Source organism: Microcaecilia unicolor, chromosome 12 (assembly GCF_901765095.1).
Source record: "Microcaecilia unicolor chromosome 12, aMicUni1.1, whole genome shotgun sequence".
In the NCBI taxonomy this organism is placed as follows: Eukaryota; Metazoa; Chordata; class Amphibia; order Gymnophiona; family Siphonopidae; genus Microcaecilia; species Microcaecilia unicolor.
Window position 1 is genome coordinate 104,765,113 of NC_044042.1, and position 27,812 is coordinate 104,792,924.

General features: G+C 49.6%; 1 protein-coding gene across 2 annotated transcripts in view; it reads right to left on the reverse strand.

Annotated features, from left to right (window-relative positions):
* The window catches only part of PLEKHM1 (pleckstrin homology and RUN domain containing M1), a 238,048-nt gene that overhangs the window by 82,712 nt on the left and 127,524 nt on the right, over positions 1 to 27,812 (reverse strand). For both annotated transcript variants that reach the window (XM_030220671.1, XM_030220672.1), the window contains exon 6: positions 19,960 to 20,155. In XM_030220671.1, the coding sequence (XP_030076531.1) occupies positions 19,960 to 20,155 (196 nt within the window). The remainder of the gene's footprint in view (positions 1 to 19,959; positions 20,156 to 27,812) is intronic.

The window sequence follows — 27,812 nt, forward strand, 5'->3', positions numbered from 1 at the left end:
ATCTCATGTGGTTGCCCGGTAAATATAGAGGAAGGATGGAAAAATTTCCGCCCGCAGTCCAGACCACCTTCCACTACTGGGATTGTATGTTCCCGGATCGACAACCGATTGTATCTGGCTTAGCCCCGATTGTGGATAACCCCTCATTTGAGCCAGGTATAGGTAACAGTGTTTTCTGCAGATGGGCAGCCTCAGGCTTGGATCTGTTGGGGCAATTGCACGAGGGAGAGACTATTTTGCCCTTTGGGAATTTGGTGGAGGACTATGGACTTAGGCCTGGTGACAGATATGCTTATTCGCAACTCCACCATTTTCTGAAGGGGCCTGTATATGGCAGCTGCTTAAAGCGAGATACTCACCCGATGGAGGAGATATGTGTAGATACTAGGCGCAAGCGTGGATTGATATCTTTTCTGTATGATTATCAAATGAGATGCGCAAAACCATCCATATTACATAGACAGCGGTGGGAGCAAGAGCTACAGTTTACCTTACCAGAGGCTAGTTGGTTGACACTTGAGAAACAGATCCGGAAATCTTCAACGGCGGTGGCTTTGCAAGAAAGCGCTGTTAAGGTATTTTATAGATGGTACTTGACACCGGCTAGGCTACATCATATGAGTGCCCAAATATCCCAAAACTGTTGGCGAAATTGTGGTGGGGTAGGAACAGCGGGTCACATTTGGTGGACTTGTCCAAAAGCGCAAGCCTATTGGAGGGGTGTTCGGGCACGTCCTCAGGTATGGACTGGTAGGTCTGTGCAGTGGCATCCCTCGATCTTCCTCTTGGGTGGGCGACCAGAGGGTCTTACGTCAGACCAGTGGCTTCTTGTGCGCGCCTCTCTGAACGCTGCCCGGGTGAACCTAGTGCAAAGCTGGAAATCCCCGTTGGTCCCTCCAACAGTGAGATGGATAACTAAGCTCAGATACATTTGTGAAATGGAGAGATTGACGGCCCTGAAGAGAAAAACACTGCCTAAATGGCAGAGAATCTGGGACCCCTTTTTGAATAAGTGTTTGGAAGAGAAAATGAATGTATTGGATGACAGACTGGGAGGACGGAAGGGAGGGTGGGAGGGAAGTGCAGAGTTTGATAAGGGGGGGGGGGGGGGGGTTTAGGATTAATAGAAGGGGAATGTTACTATGTAAAACTAAAAATGTTTGAAGTATACTAAGCTTTGGACATGCTATTGTTATATGGTTGTTTGAACTGTTTGGTACACAATCTCCACTGGATCGGAGTGGCTAGCAGAACTATACAATTTAGTTGTACTATGCTGAGATGTGTAATGTTTATGTTTGATTAACAATGTTCAATAAAGACTTCTATAAATTAAAAAAAAACAAAAAAAAACAAAACATGTTGTTCCTCATGACAGACGCCTGAGAAAATTAGTCATGGGATAGGAGGCAAGGTTCTGGTATGGATTAAGAATTGGCTATTGGACAGAAAAAAAGAGGGTAGGGTTAAATGGTCATTTCTCTCAGTGAAGGAGGGTGAACAGTGGAGTGCCACAGGGATCTGCACTGGGAACGGTACTATTTAACATATTTATAAATGACTAGTAGAACCCAGCCCGTTTCCTCAACAATGAAACAGTCCCTAGAAAGGCCCTCTTGTAAGCAATTTTTTTGTCTCTCCCCTGCCCTCCCCTCCACATCCAGCGATTCTTCCCATCCCCTCCATGTCCAGCGATTCTCCTCTTCCCTGCCCTCCCATCCGTGTCCCGCGATTCTCTTCTCTCCTGTCCTCTCCTCCCATCCCATCGATTCTGCTGTGCTATGCCCTCCCCTCATCGTTTTCTGGCTGGCCTGGCTGGCTTCCCTTCCGTTGGTAACATCCTGACGTCAGCTAGCCTCCAGCGTTCCCTTCCCTCTCACTGTTCTGCCCTCTGACATCATTACGTTTTGACACGAGGGCGAGGCAGTGAGGGGGAATGGAATGCTGGAGGCTGGCTGATGTCATCAGATATTACGAAACCAGGCAGCCAGACAGCGATGGAACATTGGAGGTGCAAATTATTATACAGGATACGGAAATCGGAACGATGAGTGAGGTGATCAAATTTATAGATGATACAAAACTATTGAAGGTTGTTAAAACACGTGCAGACTGTGAAATATTGCAGGAAGACCTTAGGAAATTGGAACACTGGGCGTCCAAATGGCAGACAAAATTTAATGTGGAGAAATGCAAGATGATGCACATTGGAAAGAATAATCTGAATCAGTTACCTGATGCTAGGATCCACCTTGGGGGTCAGCGCTCAAGAAAGAGATCTTGTGTGTGGCAGCGGCGGCCAAAAATGCAAGGAGGATGGTAGGAATTATTAAGAAAAGGGATGGTGAATAAGACCGAAAATACTATAATGCCTTTGTATCGCTCCATGGTGTGTCCGTACCTTGAGAATTGTGTTCAGTTCTGGTCGCCGTATCACAAAAAAAGATATAGCGACCAAAATGATAAAAGGGCTGGAACTCCTCTCGTATGAGGAAAGGCTAAAGAGGTTAGGACTCTTCAGCTTGGAAAAGAGACGAATGAGGGGAGATATGATTGAGGTCTACAAAATCCTGAGTGGTGTAGAATGAGTAGAAGTAAATCGATATTTTACTCATTCCAAAAGTACAAAGACTAGGGGACACTCGAGGAAGTTACAGGGAAATACTTTTAAAACAAATAGGAGGAAACATTTTTTCAGTCAATGAATAGTTAAGCTCTGGAACTCTTTGGTAACAGCAGTTAGTGTATCTGGGTTTAAATAAAAGTTTGGACATTCCTGGAGGAAAAGTCTATAGTCTGCTATTGAGACAGACATAGGAAGCAACTGATTGCCCTGGGATTTGTAGTATGGAATGTTTCCACGATTTGGGTTTATGCCAGGTACTTGTGACCTGGATTGGCCACTGTTTGGAAAACAGGATACTGGGCTAGATGGACCATTGCTTTGACCCAGTATGGCTACTCTTATGTTCTTATATGTCGTTCAAGGAACTATTGTAATAAGTGTGCCTAATAATGGAGTCTTCTTGCTTGAATATGGGCATTTTGCAGATAAGCATGACTGTTGAAAAGGGGCTTCCACTAGGGGCTAGAAGGGGATAGAGAGGGACAAAGGGGGATGGTATTGGGTTTGAGTGGGGCTAGGTTGGTTACTGTATGTGCAGGAGGGTGGAGTGTGGGGCATGTTGGTAGGAGGGCTTGAAATTGTGGGGTGATGCTTAGTGGCAGGCTAGGGAATTGTGAAAGTGGAAGGAGCGGAGAAAATTGGTTTGATAAGGTGGAACTGGATATAGTTACAAATGGTCTGAGCCTCTGGGAGAGTGAGTTTGTTCCTCCGAACATGGCTGATCGACTGCAACAGGGATCAGTACAGGGGACGGGGAAGGGAGAATAGGAGTGGGGACAGGGATACTCTGAAGTATGGGGGATTGGGTCAGGGACCAGGGGAACAAGAGGGGTGCGCTGGGGGGGGGGGGGGGGGGACTTGGAATGTAAACAGGCTCAATAATCAGGGGAAACGTAGTTGAGTTTTTAAAGAGTTTTAAAGATTGAAGTGGGACGTGACGATGCTACAAGAAACACACTTAAGGCCGAGACACACCCATATGCTGCGGCGGTCGCATTTTAGAGATGTAGTAGTGCATCAGGGAGGGGGAGCTAAGAGGGTAGGGGGTGTGGCGACACTAGTGCAACAAAACTGTGGTTTTGGTAATAACGAAGGAGTTTCGGGACTCTAGTGGTTGATGTCTGGGCCTTAGGGGGTTGCTGCAGGGTAGGGAGATCACACTAATCAATATATATGCACCAAATGGGGGTCAAAAGCAATTTTTTCACACTCTGATGGGGGAAAATCCAAGGTTTTATTAAGGGTCAGGTGGTAGTAGGGTGAGATTTCAACATTGCCCCAGATGCGCAATTGGACCACTCCTCGGGGGGGGGGGGGGGGGTCAAACTGGTGGCTCTGGACGTAAGGCGCTGCTGCAATTCTTGAAAGAGCTTGAGGTGGTAGATTGTTGGAGACTGCTGCATGGGATACAGAGGAATTACGCTTTTTACTCTCATGCAGCACAGTCATACACACGTTTAGATAGCCTGTGGGTACATCGAAATAGCTGGCATATGGTGGATGCGGCTGAAATGGGAAAATTAGGTTCTTACCTTGGTAATTTTCTTTCCTTTAGTCATAGCAGATGAAGCCATTACGTATGGGTTATGTCCATCAACCAGCAGGGGAGATAGAGAGCACTCAAACTTTCACAGTGCCCTCTTGGCCAGCTAGCTCCACTGCCTCTTCAGTATTTGAAGCTTCCAAAGCAGTATGGCAAACCGCAATGGGAATCACAAAAGCTTTCCTCACAGCGAACGATGGCCCATCACAAGGGCATGAACTCATAAAGGAGGGAATGCACATCCTCCTGGAGGGAATAAACTCATCCTCCTTATTGTATAAGTGGAGGGGAACACACGCGCCTCCTGGAGGGAATCACACATCCTCCCAACACACTGGAGGGAATGAACTCATCCTCCTATTTATAGAACTGGAGGGGAACACACGCGCCTCCTGGAGAGAATCAACACATCCTCCAAAAAAAAACATGCTGGAGGGAATGAACACATCCTCCTAAATTTAAAATGAACATGAATCCTGAAGATTGTTTTCCAACTTTCTCCCAAGGAAGGAACTTCAGGAAATTAGAACAGAACCTGAAAAACAGATTCACAGCATACAGACAATCATACAGGGAGGGCTCATGGCTTCATCTGCTATGACTAAAGAAAAGAAAATTACCAAGGTAAGAACCTAATTTTCCCTTCCTTGTCATCAAGCAGATGAAGCCATTACGTATGGGATGTAACAAAGCAATCCCTAGATAGGGTGGGAACAAGCCACACCACGCGCTAGCACTTGTGCACCAAAACGCGCATCCCTCCTGGCAGCCATATCCAGCCTGTAATGTCGGGCAAAGGAGAGCTTAGAAGCCCATGTTGCTGCACTGCATATCTCTTGAAGAGAGAGTGCTCCAGTTTCAGCCCAAGAGGAAGAAATCGCTCTAGTAGAATGTGCCTAAAGGCTACAGGCGGAACCCTGCCGGCCAGCAGATAAGCTGAAAAGATAGTTTCTTTGAGCCAGCGGGCAATAGTGGCTTTACACGCTGGAGACCCTCTGCGAGAACCGGATAGCAAAACAAACAGATGATCAGAAGTCTTGAAAGAGTTAGTAACTCGCAGATACTGCAGCAGAGTCCTGCGCACATCCAAAAGGTGCAGCTACCCAAAAGATTCTGGAAACTCTTCCTCTGAAAAAGAGGGCAAGAAAATAGGCTGGTTTAAGTGAAAGGCTGAAACCACCTAAGGCATAAAGGAAGGCACGGTCCGAACCGTGACTCCGGACTCTGAAAATTGCAGAAATGGATCTCTACAGGACAGCGCCTGGAGCTCTGACACCCGTCTCGCCGAGGTAATGGCCACCAGAAAAATGGCCTTCAGTGTCAAGTCTTTCTCCGATGCTCGCCGAAGCGGCTCAAAAGGAGATGCCTGCAGGGTTTTCAAAACTAGCCCCAGGTTCCAAGCTGGACAGGGTGCTCGCACTGGAGGTCGGAGCCGAAGCACCCCTCTAAGAAACCGTGCCACATCTGGGTGAGCAGCCAAAGACACGCCTTCCACCTTACCACGAAGGGAGGCCAACGCTGCCACCTGCACCCGCAGGGAATTATAGGCCAAGCCTTTTTGTACACCTTCCTGCAAAAAGTCCAGAATCGGCGAGACAGGAGCCCGCATTGGAACAATGGCTCTGGAAGCACACCAAGACTCAAACAGGCACCAAATCCTGGCATAAGCCACGGAAGTGGACCGTTTGCGGGCTTGCAGGAGAGTGGAAATAACTTTATTGGAATAACCTTTATCCCTCAATTGCGCCCTTTCAATAGCCATGCCGTAAGACCAAAGCGGCCGGCGTCCTCCATGGCTACCGGTCCCTGAGTCAACAGGTTCGGTACCAGAGGTAACGGCAGGAGCATCTGTCGGAGGTCTGCATACCAAGGTCTCCTTGGCCAATCCGGGGCGATGAGGACCACTTTTCCTGGGTGCAGCCGAATCCGCAAGAGCAGGCGCCCTATCAAGGGCCATGGGGGAAACACATAAAGTAGACCCGGAGGCCAGGGTTGAGCCAAGGCATCCAACCCCGCCGAGCGAGGATCTCTCCGTCTGCTGAAGAAGCAAGGGACTTTGGTATTGGCACTTGTCGCCATTAGATCCATCACGGGCTTGCCCCATTTGGCACAGATCTGCAGGAATACTTCGTCTGCCAGATTCCATTTTGCTGGATCGATCTGATGCCTGCTCAGATAATCGGCCTGCACATTGCTCTGACCTGCAATATGAGCTGCCGACAGACACTGAAGATGCAGCTCGGCCCAGTGGCAAATCAGTTCGGCCTGCGCGGCTAGTGCTCTGCACCTTGTTCCGCCTTGTCGATTTATATAGGCCACCGTTGTCGTGTTGTCCAACATCACTCTGACAGCCAATCCTTCCAGGGTCACTTGAAAAGCCAGAAGCGCCTGAAACACTGCTTTCAACTCTAGGCGGTTGATGGACCACTCCGACTCCTCGGGTGTCCATAGACCCTGGGCATGCTTCCCCTTGCAGTGTGCGCCCCAGCCCTTCAGGCTGGTACCTGTTACCACTAGGCACCAAACGGGGAGCGTCAGCGGCATTCCTCGCCGCAGCATGCTGTCCGAGAGCCACCACTCCATGCTGAGACGGGCCGCAGGGAGCCAAGTAAGTCTGCATTGGTAATCCTGAGAAATAGGAGACCATCTCCGGAGTAGGGAATACTGTAGAGGTCTCAGGTGCGCTCTCGCCCAGGGTACCACTTCCATCGTGGCTGTCATTGATCCCAGCAGCTGGACAATGTCCCAAGCTCGCGGGCGGGGCATCCTCAGGAGCAGACGGACCTGATTCTGAAGCTTGCACCGCCTTAGCTCGGGTAGGAACACAAAGCCCGAGACTGTGTCGAACCTGGCCCCCAAAAACTCTAGAGATTGTGAAGGGGACAGGTGACTTTTGGCCATATTGACGACCCAGCCTAGAGATTGCAGTACTGAGACCACTCTGGCTGTAGCTTGTAAGCTCTCTGTTGCAGAGTCTGCTCTGATGAGCCAGTCGTCTAGGTACGGGTGAACCCTGATACCTTCTCGCCTGAGAAAAGCAGCTACTACCACCATTACCTTCGAAAAGGTTCAGGGAGCTGTGGCGAGGCCAAAAGGCAAGGCCCTGAACTGGAAATGTTTTCCCAACACCGCAAACCTCAGAAACTTCTGGTGCGGGGGCCAAATCGGAATGTGCAAGTAAGCTTCTTTCAGGTCTAGAGACGTGAGAAACTCTCCTGGTTGAACCGCCGCAATGACGGAGCGCAGGGATTCCATGTGGAAATGCCGCACTCTCAAGGACTTGTTCACTTCTTTTAAGTCCAGAATAGGGCGGAAGAACCCACCTTTTCGCGGCACCACAAAGTCGATGGAGTATCGGCCGCAGCCTTGCTCGGCGGGAGGCACCGGGGTCACTGCCCCTAACTGAATCAGACCTTGTAAAGTCTCCTCCACCGCCGCCCGTTTGACGGCAGAACCGCATCGGGACTCCACAAACACGTCTCTTACTGGGGCATTGAATTCTATTCTGTATCCATCTCTGATCAGGTCCAGAACCCACTGATCTGAGGTAATCTTGGCCCACTCCTCGACAAAAAGGGAAAGCTGTCCTCCGATGACAGGCATCGAGGAGAGGGCCGGCGCACCATCATTGAGAGGGTCGCCCCTGAACTCCTGGTCTTGAGCCACCAGCTGCGGAACGCTTGTCCGAGCGAAAGGAGTTCCTCTGCTGACCACGGGCACGAGAAGTGAACCCAGCAGAACGCCCCGGGCGGTACCTTCTAGCTTCACGGAAGCGAGGTCTGTACGAGGAGTGGACCGCCTGGCCCTTAGAGGAAGGCCTCTGCCTATCTTCGGGCAAGCGCTGGGGTTTTGGATCACCCAGGCCTTTCACAATTTTCTCTAACTCCTCACCAAATAGGAGAAGTCCTTGAAAAGGCAACTTCACCAACCTTTGCTTAGAGGCCATGTCCGCTGCCCAGTGTCGTAGCCACAGACGACGGCGAGCCGCCACTGCTACTGCCATTTGTTTAGCCGAAGCTCTGACAAGGTCATAAAGGGCATCAGCCAGAAAGGACAAGGCCACCTCCATCCGCGGAGCCACATCCAAGAAGGGCTCCGCTCCATCTCCGGGCTGAGCCACTGCCTGTTGCAGCCAAGCTAGGCAGGCTCTCACAGCATAACAGCTGCATGCAGACGCCCGAACAGTGAGACCTGCAATTTCAAAGGACCGTTTCAACGCTGTTTCCAGCCTACGGTCTTGAACATCATTCAGGGCAACACCTCCTTCAACAGGGAGGGTAGTTCTCTTTGTCACCGCAGTGACTAGGGCATCCACTGTAGGCATTTGAAAACGAGCCATATGTCCCTCACGCAGAGGGTATAACTGCCCCATAGCCCTGGAAACTCTCAAAGGTCCCTCGGGATCAGCCCACTGAGCCGAAACAAGCTCTAGGATGGAGTCATGCAAAGGGAAGGCCCGAGCAGCTTTCTTGGTACTAGCCACCCTAGGATTACCCGAGGAGGCCATGCCACTGTCAGGATCTTCAATCGAGAGGGCCTGCAGGGTATCTGAAATAAGCGCTGGCAGCTCATCACGGTGGAAAATCCTCACCGCGGAGGGATCATCCAGATCCTGTGGTAAATCCGCACCTGACTCTGGTTCCTCAGACCAAGAACGTCTGTCAGAGTTCTCCGAATCCTCACACCCCGACCACGGGGGTGGGGGGGGAAGGTGCACCACAATCTGAAGGGGAATTAACCCTTCTGCGCTTATCTTTAGGCCAAGCATCCGGGAAAAAAGCCTCACTGGGCAGTCCCAGGCCAGAATCCATCGGGGGGGGGGGGGGGGGGGCAATCAGAGGAGCCTCAGGCGACCCTTGAGGAAGGGCTCTTTTCATCATGTATGCTTTATGCAGCAAAAGCACAAAATCCGGGGAGAAAATCTCACCCTGGGCACCCAAATCCTGTCCGGTGCTAGCCACTCCTGAAATAACCTCATCTCGAGGTGCCCCACCCGGCTCAGGTCTCTCCGTGTCCACAGAGGCCGCGCCATGTGGTGTAAGCAAAATGGTGCTCGCTGCCAGCTCAGAGCGGGAAGAAACATCGCTCGCCATGCTCGGGCCGGCTCCTACGCCAATACAGCACGATTTACAGAGCCCTGCTGCTGATTTGCGCTTGCCACAAATGGAAGGTAAAATTATGTATAATCATACCTGATAATTTTCTTTCCATTAATCATAGCTGATCAATCCATAGACTGGTGGGTTGTGTCCATCTACCAGCAGGTGGAGATAGAGAGCAAACTTTTGCCTCCCTATATGTGGTCATGTGCTACCGGAAACTCCTCAGTATGTCGATATCAAAGCTCCATCCGCAGGACTCAGCACTTAGAGAATTACACCCACGAAGGGACACTCTGCCCAGCTCACCACCGCCGAAACGGGGGAGGGGAATTAACCCAGCTCATCCCCACACAAGTGGGGGAGGGGAATCCGTCCAGCTCATCCCCGCGGAGCGGGGGAGGGACACCACACCCGCCGATGCGGGGGGATCTGGCTTATCCTGCAACCGCAACCGCGGGAGGAGCTGACTGACCCTAACACCGCCGAAGCGGGAGGGGTACAAAGCTGCCCTACAGCCGCACGAAGCGGGAGGGAGTGCCGGCAGAATTTTAAGTCTCAATCCAGCCCCGTAAAACGGAGGGGAGAGGAATGCAGCAGCTCACTGTAACACAAACTCGTCTTAACTCTTGAAGAATCCAAGTGAAAAAACTTGAACACGAAGTCTTTCTGAAGTAACTGAAGACTAAACTTGAACCTGAAATGCAACCAGAATAAAAACAGTACAGATATCTGGGAGGGGCTATGGATTGATCAGCTATGATTAATGGAAAGAAAATTATCAGGTATGATTATACATAATTTTACCTTCCATATCATCAAGCTGATCAATCCATAGACTGGTGGGATGTACCGAAGCAGTACTCACCCAGGGCGGGACATTGAAATCCCTGACCTCAACACTGAAGCTCCAAACCGGGCCTCCGCCCGTGCAGCCACAGTCAAACGGTAATGCTTGGAGAATGTATGAGCCGAAGCCCAAGTTGCCGCCTTGCATATCTCTTCCAAGGAGACGGATCCGGCCTCTGCCATCGAGACCGCCTGAGCTCTCGTGGAGTGAGCCTTCAGCTGGATAGGCGGCACCTTCCCCGCGGCCACATAAGCCGCTGCAATGGCTTCCTTGACCCATCTTGCCACTGTAGGCTTAGCAGCCTGCAGACCCTTACGAGGACCTGCAAACAGGACAAACAGATGATCCGATTTCCGGAAATCATTGGTCACTTCCAAGTATCTGATGATGACTCGTCTCACATCCAGATATTTAAGAGCAGAGTACTCCTCTGGGTAGTCCTCCCTACGAAAGGAAGGGAGACAGAGCTGCTGATTCACATGGAAGCGAGAAACAATCTTGGGCAGGAAGGAAGGCACTGTGCGAATAGTCACTCCTGCCTCAGTGAACTGCAGGAAAAGGCTCTCGACATGAGAGCGCCTGGAGCTCGGAAACTCTTCTGGCTGAAGTGATAGCCACCAAAAAGACTGCTTTCAACGTCAGGTCTTTCAGAGATGCCCTCGACAAGGGTTCAAAAGGCGGCTTCTGCAATGCTCTTAGTACCAGGTTGAGATTCCACGCAGGCACCACTGAGTGCAGAGGAGGGCGCAGGTGATTAACTCCCTTGAGAAAGCGCACCACATCTGGCTGCGAAGCCACGGAAGCACCCTTCAGGCGGCCCCTGAAGCAAGCCAGAGCCGCTACCTGGACTTTAAGGGAACTGAGCAACAGGCCTTTCTCCAGACCTTCTTGCAGGAACGCCAACACTGAAGAAATTGGAGCAGTGAAGGGAGAAAGTGAGCCTGCTTCACACCACGCTGCAAAGATACGCCAAACCCTGGCGTAAGCAGTAGAAGTAGAGCGCTTCCTCGCTCTCAGCATAGTGGCGATGACCTTGTCTGAGAAGCCCTTCTTCCTCAGACGCTGCCGCTCAATAGCCAGGCCGTAAGACCAAAGGGGGAGGGATCCTCCATCACCACGGGACCCTGATGTAACAGGCCCTGCTCCACTGGCAGCCGCAGAGGATCGTCGACTGAGAGCCTGATCAAGTCCGCATACCAGGGACGCCTGGGCCAATCCGGACCCACCAGGATTACCCTGCCGGGATGCTTTGCCACCCGGTCTAGCACCCTGCCCAACATGGGCCAGGGCGGGAACACATAGAGAAGCTCTTGTGTCGGCCACTGTTGGAGAAGATCATCTACTCCCAGGGATCGAGGGTCCCGTCCTCTGCTGAAAAAGCGCGGCACTTGGCAATTGGCCGATGACGCCATCAGATCTAGGCTCGGCTGGCCCCAGCGCTTCGTGATGTCCAAGAACGCCTGAGCAGATAGCTCCCACTCTCCGGGCTCCAAGGTATGGCGACTGAGAAAGTCCGCCTTGACATTCATGACTCCGGCAATGTGGGCCGCTGAAAGCTGCTCCAGGTTCGCTTCCGCCCACTGGCAAAGATTCATAGCCTCCTTGGCTAGAGGGGCGCTCTTGGTACCTCCCTGGCGGTTGACATAGGCCACAGCCGTGGCATTGTCCGACAGGACCCGTACAGGCTTCAACACAAGTACCGGGATGAACTCCAAAAGCGCCAACCGAATGGCTCTGAGTTCCAGGAGGTTGATAGACCACTTTGCCTCTGCAGGAGACCAGAGCCCCTGCGCTGTCCTTCCCAAGCAGTGGGCTCCCCAGCCCGACAACGAGGCGTCCGTCGTGACGACAATCCACTCTGGGGTCACCAGAGGCATTCCCGCAGACAACTTGTCTGTCTGCATCCACCAGCTCAGCGCCTTGCGCACTGCTGGGTCCAAGGGAAGGCGCACAGCATAATCCTCCGACATCGGAGTCCAGCGCTGCAGCAAAGAGTGTTGAAGTGGTCTCATATGAGCCCTGGCCCAGGGCACAACTTCCATCGTGGCCGTCATAGAGCCCAACAGCTGCACATAGTCCCAAGCCCGAAGGGGAGAGGCTACTAGGAACTGGTCCACCTGAGCCTGAAGTTTGACAATCCGATTGTCTGGCAGGAACACTCTGCCCACTTGGGTGTCGAATCGAACTCCCAGGTACTCCAGGGACTGAGTTGGGCGCAGCTGGCTCTTCTCCCAGTTGATGATCCATCCCAGGGAGCTCAAAAGAGCAACTACCCGGTCCACAGCTTTGCCGCAATCTGCATAAGAGGGGGCTCGGATCAACCAGTCGTCCAGATAAGGATGGACTTGTACCCCTTCCTTTCGTAGGAAGGCCGCGATGACCACCATTACTTTGGAAAAGGTCCGCGGAGCAGTAGCCAACCCGAAAGGGAGGGCTCTGAACTGGAAGTGTCGTCCCAGGACTGCAAAACGCAGAAAGCGTTGATGAGGAGGCCAGATGGGAATATGCAGGTACGCTTCCTTGATGTCCAAGGATGCCAGGAACTCTCCTGCCTTCACTGCCGCTATAACAGAGCGGAGAGTCTCCATGCGAAAGTGCCGCACTTTCAAGGCCCGATTGACCCCTTTGAGGTCGAGGATAGGCCGGACAGAACCTCCTTTCTTTGGTACCACAAAGTAAATGGAGTAATGTCCCTTGCCAAGCTGACTTTCTGGCACCGGAACGACCGCGCCCAGGCGGATCAGATTGTCCAAGGTCTGCTGCACTGCCACAGCTTTGACCGGAGACTTGCAGGGAGAGAGTACAAACCCGTCTTTTAAGGGTCGGCAGAACTCTAGTTTGTAGCCGTCTCTGATGACTTCCAGCACCCACGCGTCTGAAGTTATTGTGGTCCACTCGCCCAGAAACGAGGACAGCCGTCCTCCAATCTGCACTGGGGCGTGGACCAAGACCCCGTCATTGGGTACGAGACCCTGGGGGAGGACCGGAGGGAGCACCTCCGGGACGGCGGTCTCTGCGAAAGGAATGCTGCTTGGGGGAGAAATTCCTCTTGAAGGAAGAGGGGGCAGAGGAACCCAACTTGCCCGGGCGGTACCGATGGGCTTCCTGCAACCGTCCTCTGGAGGTACCGGGACGAGTACTAGCCCGAGCCCTGACCTCTGGTAATTTCTTGCCCTTAGACGTGCCGAGATCGGTCACGATTTTGTCCAGCTCGACCCCAAAGAGCAGCTTGCCTTTAAAAGGCAACCTAGCCAGGCGGGATTTAGAGGCGTGGTCAGCAGACCAATGTTTCAGCCAAAGCCACCGCCGCGCAGAGATTGTCTGAGCCATGCCTTTCGCTGAGGCCCTCAAGACATCATACAGCAAGTCTGCCAAATAGGCTAAGCCCGTTCCAGGGCCGGCCAATCAGCCCTCAAGGAATGATCCGAGGGGGAAGCCCGCTGCACCATAGTCAGGCACGCCCTGGCCACATAGGAGCCGCAAACTGAGGCCTGCAAACTTAAAGCAGCCGCCTCAAAGGACGACCTTAAGGCCGCCTCCAATCTTCTGTCTTGGGCGTCCTTTAGGGCCGTGCCACCTTCCACCGGCAACGCCGTTTTCTTAGTCACCGCAGTGATTAAAGAATCCACGGTAGGCCACAGATAGGCCTCACGTTCACTCACAGCCAAAGGATAGAGGCGGGACATAGCCCTAGCCACTTTAAGGCTCGCTTCTGGGACATCCCATTGAGCCGAAATTAGGGTGTGCATGGCATCGTGCACGTGGAAGGTTCTAGGCGGGCGCTTCGTCCCCAGCATAATGGCAGAGCCAACAGGGGCTGAGGGAGAGACGTCCTCCGGAGAGGAAATCTTCAAAGTGTCCATGGCCTGTAACAACAGGTTGGGCAAATCCTCTGGGCTAAAAAGCCGCGCTGCAGAGGGGTCATCCGCTCCATCCGAGCGGGGATCCGTCTCCTCCAAGGAATCCGCAAAGGACCGTTGGGAGATCTCAGACACGCTGCCCTCATCTACATCGGAGGAGACAAATTCCTCCAAGGCCTGGGAATCAACCCGAGGGCGTTTACCTCTGGGAACCTCAACCTCTTTACCAGACGAGGGAGCAGGGGCAGCGTTTTGCATGAGGAAAGCCTGATGCAGCAGCAAAACAAACTCGGGGGAGAAACCCCCCAGACTGTGCACTTCCGCAGCCTGGGCAACAGCCCTAGACGCACCCTCAACCGGCGCTCGCAAGAGCGGGGGAGAGACATGCTGCGTATCCAAAATGGCGTCCGGCGCGACACTCCGCGAAGGAGCCGCGCGGGAAGAACGGCGCTTAACTTTAGCCGCTTTTGTGCCGTCGCCCAAATTAAGGGCGTTCATGGCATTAATGTCTCCAACCTCAAGGGCGGCCCACGAAGAAGCCGTCCGAGCCGCGTGGCCGGCCAAGATGGCGGAGGCGAGGAGCGGGGGATGGGCGTTTATGGCGGGAAAAACCGCCACGCCGGAGGAAGGACCGGGACATTCATCGGTCACGAAACTGTCACCCAACAAGGGCGAATCAGGCTGTAAGACCCCCGCATCCCCTCTAGAAGCGCTCAAGCGATCCGGGGAGCGACCCTTTGCGCCCTCGCCCTCCGACGCCATATGCCACGAGGAGAAGAATCGGGGAACCCCCTGCCCGCTATAAAAAGGTAAAAATTACCTGCTGTCCGCTCCGAGCTGTAACGAACTGGTGTCCCAGTGAGTAGCTGCAATGAACGTTTAAATAAACGTCGAAATAAACGTCTTTAAGGACGTTTAAAAATTTTTTTTTTTTTTTTTTTTAACGGAGCCAGCGGGAGGGGGGAGAAAAGGAGGGACCTGGCACCACCAGGTTTGCACTTGCTCAAAAGAGCCCTCAACCCCAGGCACTCAACAAAACCTAAAAATTAGGCTTGGAGGCCTAGCCAGAGCTGCTGCTGTGTGTGACCACCACCTGTTGAGATAGAGAACATACTGAGGAGTTTCCGGTAGCACATGACCACATATAGGGAGGCAAAAGTTTGCTCTCTATCTCCACCTGCTGGTAGATGGACACAACCCACCAGTCTATGGATTGATCAGCTTGATGATATGGAACAGCGCTTTACATTGTCCGCAGCCATCGCCGAAAAACGGCGGTAAAATCCAAAATGGCGGTTTCGCGCCAAAATCGTCCCGATCGCGGGCCCACCCTGGAGGAGTTGGAAAACACTCTTACCTCAAAGGATCTAGTGTACAACTACGATCCTGCTGAAAATCAGGTCAAAAACCTCTGTTCCAGCGTCTCTGCGTTTAAAAACGCGATGCGACTTTTTTTTTTAACGCTGTGAGGAAAGCAGAGCTATTGAAGACTCCGGAGGCTCAGATGAGTGGGAAAGGCAGGGAAAGGGCGAACCTATATGCCTGCATCCACTGTTGGTGGGTAAGGACAGGGAAAGCAAGGCAATATGTCCACATCCACAGAGGTATGGGTAAGGCAGGGAAAGGGCTAACCTATGTGCCTTTAAAGTGAAGCTGCTATAGCCTCCAACACCCCGGTTAACAACTGGCAAGCCAGGAACCACCTCCCGGCAGATTTTTCTGGAGCTCGAACAAGCTGCAGCCACCCTGCTAAGGGAGATAGAGAATACTGAAGAGGCAGTGGAGCTAGCTGGCCAAGAGGGCACTGTGAAAGTTTGAGTGCTCTCTATCTCCCCTGCTGGTTGATGGACATAACCCATACGTAATGGCTTCATCTGCTTGATGACAAGGAAAGAGGCAATCCAGGTTTCAGACCATGCTACGTGAATTAAGCTTAAGGGACTGGGGGATAGGAAACGGGGCGGTGTATGGAAATTGAATGATACAATACTTGGAGATGAAAAAGTTCGGGAAGAGATTAAAGGGGCCAAACAAGAATTCTATCACTTCAATGACAATGGTGAGGTTCCAGATGAGATACTATGGGATGCAATGAAAGCAGAGTCATTTAATCAAGACTCCTGGGGGGCATGGAAAAAAAGAGAACGAGGACAGCAGTTGTTGGAGTTGCGCACCAGCCTGGTTCATTTAAAAAAAGCACATAAACCCATAAACCCACATTAAAACTTTGGGAGGAGCTTAAAAAAGTAAGGGGAGCGTTAGAGCAACTGCAAATGGTAGACACTGACTACATGAGAACTAAGCTTAAACAGCAGAATTTTGAATATGCCAACAAATCAAGCACCCTATTGGCTCGTCTATTACGGGTCAGACAAACCAAATCTCTTATTCAAAAAATGAGGGATGGAAGGGGAGGTTGGCATTACACAGACACTGAAATAGCTCAGAGTTTTGTGACATATCAGGAATTGTACAGGAACCCAGAGGGCAAAATCAGAGGTTGGGCTAGCCCAATATCTGGATCAGATACAGTTAAAGTGTCTGAGTGATTCGGAAAAGGCCCAATTGGAGGAACCTATTCGACTGGGGGAAGTGCAAGGGGTCATCAAGAGTCTTCCGAATGGGAAAGTCCCCGGACTAGATGGATATACAGCAAGGTTCTATAAATGTTTTGTAGGAGAGCTAGGGCCTCAGCTAACAAGGATGGGCAATGGAGTGTAGAGGGTAATGGACTGCCGAGATCTATGTCAGAGGCGGGGATCTCAGTGCTCCCTAAACCGGGTAAAGACCCCACAATTTGTGGTTCATATAGACCCATCTCGTTGTTAAATGTATATGCGAAGATATTGGCTAAAATTCTAGCCAATAGGTTGGGTAGGGTCTTACAGAAATTGATACATGTAGACCAATCTGGGTTTATTTCAGGGATGCAGGTGGAAGACAACATTAGATGTACTCTACACTTGTTGTGGGAGGCACAGAGGACACAACCAGGGGAGGCATTGTTGGCCATTGACGCAGAAAAGGCTTTTGATAGGGTGAATTGGGGGTTTTTGAGGAAGGTCATGAACCGTATGGGTATTGGAGGCAACTTTAGTAGGTGGTTGGCGGCTCTATATGCAGACCCGAAAGCTTGTCTCCATATTAATGGCAATTATACCCCATTCTTCCCAATTGGTAGAGGGACTAGGCAGGGCTGTCCTCTGTCACCACTTCTATTTACCATTTATATAGACCCTTTGGCGGAATTGGTGCGTAATTAGCCTGATATTCAGGGTATTATGGTGGGGAAGAGGGAGCACCGCATAGCTCTGTTTGCTGATGACTTATTGCTTTATGTGGCAGAGCCAGAGTGGACTTTGGTGGCAGCGTTGGCTGTACTTGGGGAATTTGAGAGACATGCAGGATTGTGGGTAAACATCGATAAAAGTGAATTATTGGGGATCTCTCTAACCCAGATGGAAGAAAACAGATTGAGAAGTAAATTTGCTTTTAAATGGGCTAAGAGTCACATTCGATATCTGGGGATTCAAAACCCTAGAGATCTGAGCTGCCTGTACAGACTTAATTATGGTAAAATAGTAGAACTAAACAGGACAGAACTTTCTAGATGGAAAGGGTTGTGGCTGTCCTGGTGGGGGCGTATGGCTGTGGTAAAGATGAATGTATTACCCAGGTTGCTGTTCTTGTTTCAATCTTTGCCGGTGGCAGTTCCTAGACAGAAACTTCGACAGCTGCAAAGATATATTCTGCAGTTTATATGGGGAGGCAAGCACCCTCGACTAGCTGGGCGGGTGATATGGGAAGAGAAGGAGAGGGGTGAGAGAGGGGTGCCAAGGATTGAGTGGTACTATATGGCTGCTCAAATTAAGATGGTTTTGGATTGGGAACGGGGGAGGTTAAAGCCAGCGAGTCAGGTGGAGCAAGCATACTGACCCCAAAGGGCTTTGAAAATGTATTTGTGGACTACTGAGGGAATGGGAGGAACGCTGGCAGGAATAGACAATCCATTCCTTAGGCATCTTATGGGTATTTGGGGGGATCTACGGAGGAGTTGGGGACAGGGAAATATGGTGTCCACCCAGGTGGCTATGAGATGGAAACCAAAGTTTGGAGCTGGGAGAGATAATGCCACATTTGTGAGACAGGATCAGGTAGGCCTTTTGAGTTTTCAAGATATGTTGCAGGGGGGAAAATGAAGAGTTTTGAGGAGTTAAGGTCCAAGTACGGACTCCCTGAAGGTGATATTTTCCCCTACCTGCAAATCCAACATTTTGTGAGAACGATGGGGTGGAAGGGAGAGGGTCCACAAGAGAATGAAAGCTTGAAAAATTTGTGGGGCTTGTTGCAGAGGGTGCCCAGACTCATCTCCGTGCTGTATAAATTCTTTTGGGGAAGTGATCCCTCCCCCTTTAGCTTTAAGGGGGCATGGGAAGCAGATCTCAATTGATATTTTAATGAATGGGAGTGGGAAGTGATCTGCAGGGAGGTCCAAAAGGCATCAACATGTGCATTAGTGCAAGAAAATGCTTACAAGGTACTCACTAGATGGTACTATACCCCTGAGAGACTGAAGCGCATGTACCCTAATGACTCTGATCTTTGTTGGAGATGTGGGTTGCATACGGGCTCCTTTGTGCATATTTGGTGGACCTGTCCACGACTGATCCCATTCTGGCATGCAGTAATGAAAGCCTTAGTAACTATGATAGGGGAATCGCTGGTGTGCAGCCCATTGGTGTGTTTGCTGGGACTGCATAATGAGAGTGACTCCTGGGAGAGGAGCAAATTGATGAGATGGGGGCTAAAGGCAGCAAAATGTCTTATAGCGCGGAGATGGCGGACTACTGATCCCTCGTCAATGGGGGACTGGAAATGTAAACTGGGACAATTTATAGTCATGGAACGCCTCACAGCGTATCGTAAAGTCGGAGAGTTATGGCGCAAGAGGGGGGTGGTCCCGACTTCAAGACTGCTTAGCCCAACTTTTATAATGACTTGAGCTTGTTCAGTAGAAAGGGGGGAGGGGGGAATGAAAGAGTGAACGGGATGGGTGCGGGAAGGGGGAGTTACCTTAGAGTGTGTAAAATAGTAAGTTTAAGGGTGCATGATGATATGCGGAGCCTGGTGACAAAGTTTGAAGCATATAAAACCCATGGAGCATAAAAAGTGTAAGCAGACCATTGCCGAAGTGACGGTGGAGAGTACTAATAAGCTATGTATTTCATGAGCTAACTGGCTCAGGTCCAGTGCTCAAGGCATAACTGTATGTTTGATTGCACTGCATTGCAATGTTGGCTTTATATTATAAAACTCAATAAAATATTTAAAGTTGAAAAAAAAAATAAAAAGACTTCAGCAAAGCAGACAGCCTGAAAATTGCATTATTAAAGAGACAGGTAAGAATGTATTGGGTAAATAATTTGACAGCATAATTAGGACCTCTGAACTAAAATTGGTTTTTGGTTTTTTTTCAAAAGGCAAAAAGAACTAGATAGTTCCATTAATAGTATCCCCCAACTAAAGCTGGATAACTGTGACCAGTGTTCCCAATATGATTCCAGACTGCCGACACCCTCCACCTCACCAGACACAATCCAGCCATCTCATAGTTTAAACTACGTGGGACCCAATGGTCTGTAGGAACGTCCAGCCCTGCAAAGTTTAAACCATGGGACGGTTGGACCCTGCCTGCCAAGAAAACTTGTTGGCTGTCTTGCACACACTGTAGGTGGAATACTGACACAGGGGGGAAAATGGTGAGTTGCTAAAAAGCAGTGTATGTGGCCAGAGAGAACGTGAACCTATGCTTCTCCTGGCCACTAGGTCACAATATAAGCAGTCATATTAACCAGGCCTCTTGGATTCCAAATAATGTGCATTGCCCCCATTTTGGCCAACCCATTGTGTTACACTGGAAGCAAAGTGCTCGTGACAGACAGGGTCTGCTCTGGGTCTCTCACACTGCTCCTACTACATACCTATCTGCCTGCGATGAACAACATTGAAGCTTTTGCTTTCTTGATCCGACGGTGGCTTTGATCCCTTGGTCTCTTGAGAGGGGATGCTCTCTTCGTTTGCAACATTTGAACTGATTAATGCTGACGGACCACTGCCTTTCTGCTGCCCTGCAGCAGGAAGATGGAAATCGTCTTCTGAAATCCAGCTTCTGCTTTTCTAGCCAAACAAAATCAGAGGATCAGAGTGGCTTGTATCTGTGCATATTACATGTGTAAAACACTTTATATACATTTGCTAATCAAATATTTGTTCTGACACACAATTATTATTATAAAGCTTTACTAAATGGCCAGTCAAAATACATCTAGAAGGGTTAGAAGGTAAAGTTTGCCTTTTTGCGGACGATACTAAGATTTGCAACAGAATGGACACCAGGGAGGGAGTGGAAAACATGAAAAAGGGTCTGCAGAAGCTAGAAGAATGGTCAAAGGTTTGGCAATTAAAATTCAATGCGAAGAAATGCAAAGTGATGCACTTAGGGAGTAGAAATCCACGGGAGACATATGTGTTAGGCAGGGAGAGTCTGATAGGTACGGAAGGGGAGAAGGATCTTGGGGTGATAGTATCTGAGGATCTGAAGGCGACGAAACAGTGTGACAAGGCGGTGGCCGTAGCGAGAAGGTTGCTAGGCTGTATAGAGGTGTGACCAGCAGAAGAAAAGAGGTTTTAATGCCCCTGCATAAGTCGTTGGTGAGGCCCCACCTGGAGTATTGTGTTCACTTTTGGAGGCCGTACCTTGCTAAGGATGTAAAAAGAATTGAAGCGGTGCAAAGAAAAGCTACGAGAATGGTATGGGATTTGCGTTACAAGACTTATGAGGAGAGACTTGCTGACCTGAACATGTATACCCTGGAGGAAAGGAGAAACAGGGGTGATATGATACAGACGTTCAAATATTTGAAAGGTATTAATCCGCAAACGAACCTTTTCCATAAATGGGAAGGCGGTAGAACTAGAGGACATGATATGAGATTGAAAGGGGGCAGACAAGAAAAATGTCAGGAAGTATTTTTTCACGGAGAGAGTGGTAGATACTTGGAATGCCCTCCCGCGGGAGGTGGTGGAGATGAAAACGGTAGCGGAATTCAAGCATGCATGGGATAAACATAAAGGAATCCTGTTCCGAGGGAATGGATCCTTAGAAGCTTAGCCGAGATTGGGTGGCGGGAGGCGGGGCTAGTGCTGGGCAAGACTTCTACGGTCTGTGCCCTGAAAATGGCAGATACAAATCAAGGTAAGGTATACACAAGAAGTAGCACATATGAGTTTATCTTGTTGGGCAGACTGGATGGATCGTGCAGGTCTTTTTCTGCCGTCATCTACTATGTTACTATGTATAATCTAAAAACAGCAACAACAATTTACAAATCATAATACAATGTATTTACAATAGTAAACAAAATTATTAATTAAACATACAGCACTTGATCAATCAATCAAAGCAACCAGATGCTCCATAATACTCAACACCAAATACCAAATAAAAAATTGGAACTTTAAAAAGTTTTTTAAACTTTTACATGAAAAGATTATAAGTGTGGGTCTAGGGGAGAACTGATCCACAAGGCTGGTCCTAAATAGGTAAATGCAGATTTACCAGAACAATAAAAATGAATTTGTGAAGGGGACAGGAGAGTTTATATAGTAGGTTGAGAAGACTGATGTTTATGAAGTAGGTCAGCATGGAATAAGGGAGTTTTGATAAATATAGTGGCTGTTCTGTAAAAGACGCTTTATGAGTTGTAACTCAAAGTTGAATTTCACCCAGTAACAGGCAACTATGATGATCCTCTAATAAAGGGTTGACATGATAATGCTTGGTCCTGTCAACAATCACATAGCTGTACTCTGGAGTAACTGAAGACTGTACCAGTAGAAATGAAAAAGGTAGTCCATTATATGAAATCTGCCTACCTCCCCAACCTAACCTCATCACCTCTTTCACAGACACTGCAGTCCGTCCCAACATCAACCCAACATTCTCACCCTTATCCCGCTTCCTTGTGCTGATTGAAAACACTTTGAGGTCAATGTTTAAATGCCAAGACCTCTGGCACAGACAGCCTTGTGCTGGTTTCATTTTCAATGGAAGTGCAGATGTAAAGCTAAGCATCCACATTATGGATAGAAATTCCATGTGTGAAAGGAAGGAGTATTCTTGTAGGGCTGTACTACCGTCAGCTGGGCCAGAACAAATAGACAGATAAAGAAATGTTTCGACAGATTAGGAAAGCTGGCAAATTGGGCAATGCTATAATAATGTGTGATTTTAATTACCCCGATATTGACTGGATGTTAACATCAGGGAGTGCCAGTGAGAACATTTTTAGATATAATAAAGACTGCTTCTTGGAGCAGCAGGTCCAGGAACCGACGAGAGGGGGAGCAATTTTGAATCTGGTCCTTGCTGGCATGCAGGGCATAGTGCCAGAAGTGGGTGGTGTTGGGTCCCCTGGGAAACAGTGATCATAACATTGTGAAGATTGAGCTACTACCTAGGATGAACCCGCAAAAGAAATCTACTGTAGCTGCATTTAATTTTCTAAAGGGTGACTATAATAAAATGAGGAAAATGGTTAAAAAGAAACTAAAAGCATCAGATGCAAAGGTTAAGACACTAAATCAGGCGTGGACGTTATTCAAAAATACCATCTTGGAAGCCCAGTCCAGATGCACTCCACGTATTTGCAAAGGTGGAACGAAGAGAAAACGTCAGCCAGCTTGGTTAAAAGGTGACGTAAAAGAGGCCATTACATCCTTCAAAGAATGGAAAAAGGACCCAAATGAAGAAAATAAACACTAGCAAGTCAGATGCAAAGCATTAATAAAGAAGGTTAAAAAAAAGACTATGAAGAGAAACTTGCCACAGAGGCTACAACTCACAGTAATAACTTTTTAAGTACAACAGAAGCAGAAAGACTGCGAGGGAATCCGTGGGACTATTAGATCCCGAAGGAGCAAAAGGGGCGCTCAGGGAGGACAAGGCAATAGTGGAGAAACTGAATAAATTCTTTGCTTCGGTCTTTACGGAAGAAGATGTAAGAGATCTGCCTGTACCAGAAATGGTTTTCTAGGGTGATGATGTGGAGGAATTGAAAGAAATCTCGGTGAACCTGGAAGATGTAGAGCCAAATTGACAAATTAAAGAGTAGTAAATCACCTGGACCAGATGGCATACATCCAAGGATACTCAAAGAACTCAAGAATTAAATTACTAATCTGCTTTTAGTAACATGTAACCTGTCGTTAAAATCGTCCATAGTACCTGAAGATAGGAGGGTGGCCAATGTGACACCGATTTTTAAAAAGGGTTCTAGGAGTAATCTTGGAAATTATAGACTGGTAAGCCTGACGTTGGTGCTGGGCAAAATAGTGGAAATTATTATAAAGAATAAAATTATAGAACACATAGACAAGTACGGTTTAATGGGACAGAGTCAGCATGGGTTCACTCGAGGGAAGTCTTGCCTCACCAATTTGCTTCATTTCTTTGAAAGTGTGAATAAACATGTGAATAAAGATGAGGCAGTTGATGTAGTGTATCTAGATTTTCAGAAAGCTTTTGATAAAGTTCCTCATGAGAGACTCCTGAGAAAATTAAAGTGGAGGAGTGGCCTAGTGGTTAGGGTGGTGCTTTGGTCCTGGGGAACTGAGGAACTGAGTTCGATTCCCGGCACAGGCAGCTCCTTGTGACTCTGGGCAAGTCACTTAACCCTCCATTGCCTGCCGCATTGAGCCTGCCATAAGTGGGAAAGCGCGGGGTACAAATGTAACAAAAAAAAAAATAAATAAAGAGTCATGGGATAGGAGGCTAGGTTCTGGTGTGGATTAGGAACTGGTTATTGCACAGAAAAGAGGGTAGGGTTAAATTGTCATTTCTCTCAATGGAGGAGAGTGAACAGTGGAATGCCGCAGGGATCTGTACTGGGACCGGTACTATTTAACACTAGTAAAAAAGGCCCGTTTCTGACACATATGAAACGGGCGCTAGCAAGGTTGTCCTCGGAGTGTGTATGTTTGGGAGAGTGTATGTGAGAGTGAGTGTGTGTGAGAGTGCGAGTGTGTGTGTGTATAAGAGAGAGAGAGTGTGGGTGTGAGTGTATGTGTGAGAATGAGAGTGTGTGCAAGTGCATATGTGAGGCACAGTGTGATTGTGAGTGTGTTTCACACAGATTCAGTGTGTGTGTGTGAGAGAGAGTGTGTGTGATACTCATATGCTCTGTGAGATTGAGTGTATGAAACCAAGCAAGTGTGTGAGTGATTGTGTGACACAGAGAGTGAATGTGATACACTGTGAGACATAGAGTGTGTGAGAGAGAGAGAGACAAAAAAACATTGTCTGTGAGAGAGAGAGAGTGTGTGTGTGACAGAGATACCACCCTCCCTCTCTCTCTCTAGTGTGAGGGCCCCCCCCCCCCCTCTATCTTTCTGGTGTTTGAGATTCCTGGCACTGCACCCAAGCAATTGGTGTGTGAGACTGAGTGTGTGTGTGTGTGGGGGGGGGGGGGGGGGGGTTCAGGAAGCGCTGCTAGATGAGATAGTGAGTGAGTGTGTGTGTGTGTGTATGGGGTTTCAGGAAGCGCTACCAGATGAAAGAGTGTGTGTGTGTGTTTGGGGGGTGTGTTGGGGTGTCAGCTTTGAAGAAGAGGAGTGGGGGGGGGGGGTGTTCAGGAAGCGCTGCCAGATGAGTGAGTGTGTGTGTGTGGGGGGGGGGCGGTTTATCAAGCTCTGTCAGATGAGTGTGTGTGTGTTTGGGGTGTGGGTTCAGGAAGCACTTGCAGAAGAGAGAGTGAGTATGTGGGGGGGGAGGGGAGAGTTGAGGTAGCGGGGCCAAATGATAGTGAGTAGGTGTGGGGGGGGGGGGGGGGGGTTTAGGGACGGCTGCCAGATTAGTAAGTGGATGTGTGTGTGGGTGGGGCAGGGGTTTCAGTAAGCGCTGCCAGATGAGAGAGTGAGTGTGTGTGTGTACGGGGTTTCAGGATGCGCTGCCAGATGTGAGAGAGTGGTTTGGGGGGGGGGGGGGGGGGGGGGGGGGTTTAGGAAGCGCTGCCAGAGTGAGAGAGTGAGTGTGTGTGTTGGAGGGGTGTGGGGGTGTGTGTGTTTGGGGTTTCAGCGGGGAAGAAGAGGGTTTTTTTTTTTTTTTGGGGGGGGGGGGGTATGGAAACGCTGGCAGTTGAGTGAGTGAGTGTGTGTGTGAGGGTAGGTTTATTGTGCGTTTCCACATGAGAGTGAGTGTGTGTGTGGTGGGGTTCAGGAAGTGCTGCCAGATGAGAGAGTGAGTGTGTGTTGGAGGTGGGGGGGGGGGGGGGTTCAGGAAATGTTGCAAAATGAGAGTATGAGTGTGTGTGGGGGGGGGGGGGGCAGGGGTTTCAGGAAGCGCTGCCAGATGAGAGAGTGAGTGTGTGTGTGTGTTGGAGGGGGGGGGGGGTTCAGGAAATGTTGCAAAATGAGAGTATGAGTGTGTGTGTGGTGGGGCAGGGATTCCAGGAAGTGCTGCCAGATGAGAGAGTGAGTGTGTGTTTTGGGGGTGGGCGTTGAGGAAGTATGGCCAAATGAGAGTGAGTAAGTGTGTGTGTGTGGTGGTGGGGGGTTTGCCAGATAAGTGAGTGAGTGGGGGAGGGGGGGGCAGAGATTTCAGGAAGCGCTGCCAGATGATAGAGAGTGTGTGTGTGTGTGTTGTGGGTGGTGCGTTGAGGAACTGTGGCCAATTGAGACTGAATAAGTGTTTGTGTGGTTTTTTTGGGTGGTGGGTTCTGGAACCGCTGGCAGATGTGTGATTGATTGGGGGGGGGGGGGGGGGGCTGGGGTTTCATGGAGCGGTGCCAGTTGTGAGAGTGTGTTTTATATTTCATTTTGGGGGGGGGGGGGGGGGTTTGTAGTGTGATTAAGATCGAAGAAAGCGGAGGCTGCTTTCAGGGGTTGTTTGTTGTGTGCCGTCTCAGCTTCCTCCGCGTGATGCACCCGCCGCTGCGCGTTGCCCCCCCTCCCACTGCCATCCCACCCTACCGTGTCGTAGTTTTGCTGGCGGGGTACCCAAAATCCCGCCAGCAGAACTCCTTTGTTTGTGCTGTGCTGAGTCCCTCTTGATCTTCAGCATTGCTAGGCTGTGCAGGGCGGGGTTATGTGCGTCTGACGTCCTGCACGTGCAAGACGTCAGACGCACAGAAGCCCTGCCTGCAGAGGCTAGTAATGCTGAAGATCATAAGTACATAAGTAATGCCATACTGGGAAAAGACCAAGGGTCCATTGAGCCCAGCATCCTGTCCACGACAGCGGCCAATCCAGGCCAAGGGCACCTGGCAAGCTTCCCAAACGTACAAACATTCTATACATGTTATTCTTGGAATTGTGGATTTTTCCCAAGTCCATTTAGTAGTGGCTTATGGACTTGTCCTTTAGGAAACCGTCCAACCCCCTTTTAAACTCTGCCAAGCTAACCACCTTCACCACGTTCTAAATCAACAAATTCCAGAGTTTAATTATGCGTTGGGTGAAGAAACATTTTCTCTGATGTGTTTTAAATTTACTACACTGTAGTTTCATCGCATGCCCCCTTTTCCTTGTATTTTTGGAAAGCGTGAACAGACGCTTCACATCCACCTGTTCCACTCCACTCATTATTTTATATACCTCTATCATGTCTCCCCTCAGCCGTCTCTTTTTCCAAGCTGAATAGCCCTAGCCTCCTTAGTCTTTCTTCATAGGGAAGTCGTCCCATCCCCGCTATCATTTCAGTCGCCCTTCGCTGCACCTTTTCCAATTCTACTATATCTTTCTTGAGATGTGGCGACCAGAATTGAACACAATACTCAAGGTGCGGTTGCACCATGGAGCGATACAACGGCATTATAACATCCTCACACCTGTTTTCCATACCTTTCCTAATAATACCCAACATTCTATTCGATCACGCCGGAGTCTGAAGACAGGACGTGTTCTTGTGGGGTTTCGGGTTCCCCAGCGGCAAATCTACGCGTCGATGGGTGGGTAGGGGTGGGGTTGGGTGTTGCTTCATGTGGATTGTGTTGCGGGGCTTATTTTTTTTGCAGGATTTTCGTGGGTGGCTTGGGGGTGGGGCGGTGCGGGGGTGGGTGTTGCACCTGCAGCATGTGTAAGCGGGGCTTTTTTTTTTTTTTTTGCGGTTTGTCGTGGGTGGCTTTGTGGGGGTGGGGGGGGAGCGCGGTGCGGGGAATGGGTGTTGCACATCCTGTGGGACCCTGCTTGGCTGTGTTTCTTTCGTTGACTTGTACTATTTTAAAACACTCCCTGAACGTTCTTTTTGTAAAGGTTCTGAACTCACAGCAGAACGTTAAAGGGTTCGTTTGACGTCATGACGTTTGACGCGAGGGCAGGGCACAGAGTCACAGTGGGATGGCTTCACCACCATGAAGTTACGAACACTTTATCGTTGTGCTGTGAGTTCAGAACCTTTGTCCTCAGAACGTTCAGGGTGTGTTTTATTATAGTACATATTTATAAATGATCTGGAAATCAGAATGAGTGAGGTGATCAAATTTGCAGATGATACAAAACTATTCAAGGTTGTTAAAACACATGTGAACTGTGAAATATTGCAGGAAGATCTTAGGAAATTGGAAGAATGGGCGTTCAAATGGCAGATGAAATTTAATGTGGACAAGTGATGCACATTGGAAAGAATAATCCAAGCCAGTTATCTGATGCTAGGGTCCACCTTCTGTGTCGTTGTAGATAATATGCTGAAATGTTTTGTTTGTGTGCGGCAGCAGCTAAAAATGCAAACAGGATGCTAGGAACGATTAGGAAAGGGATGCTGAATAAGACCGAAAATACT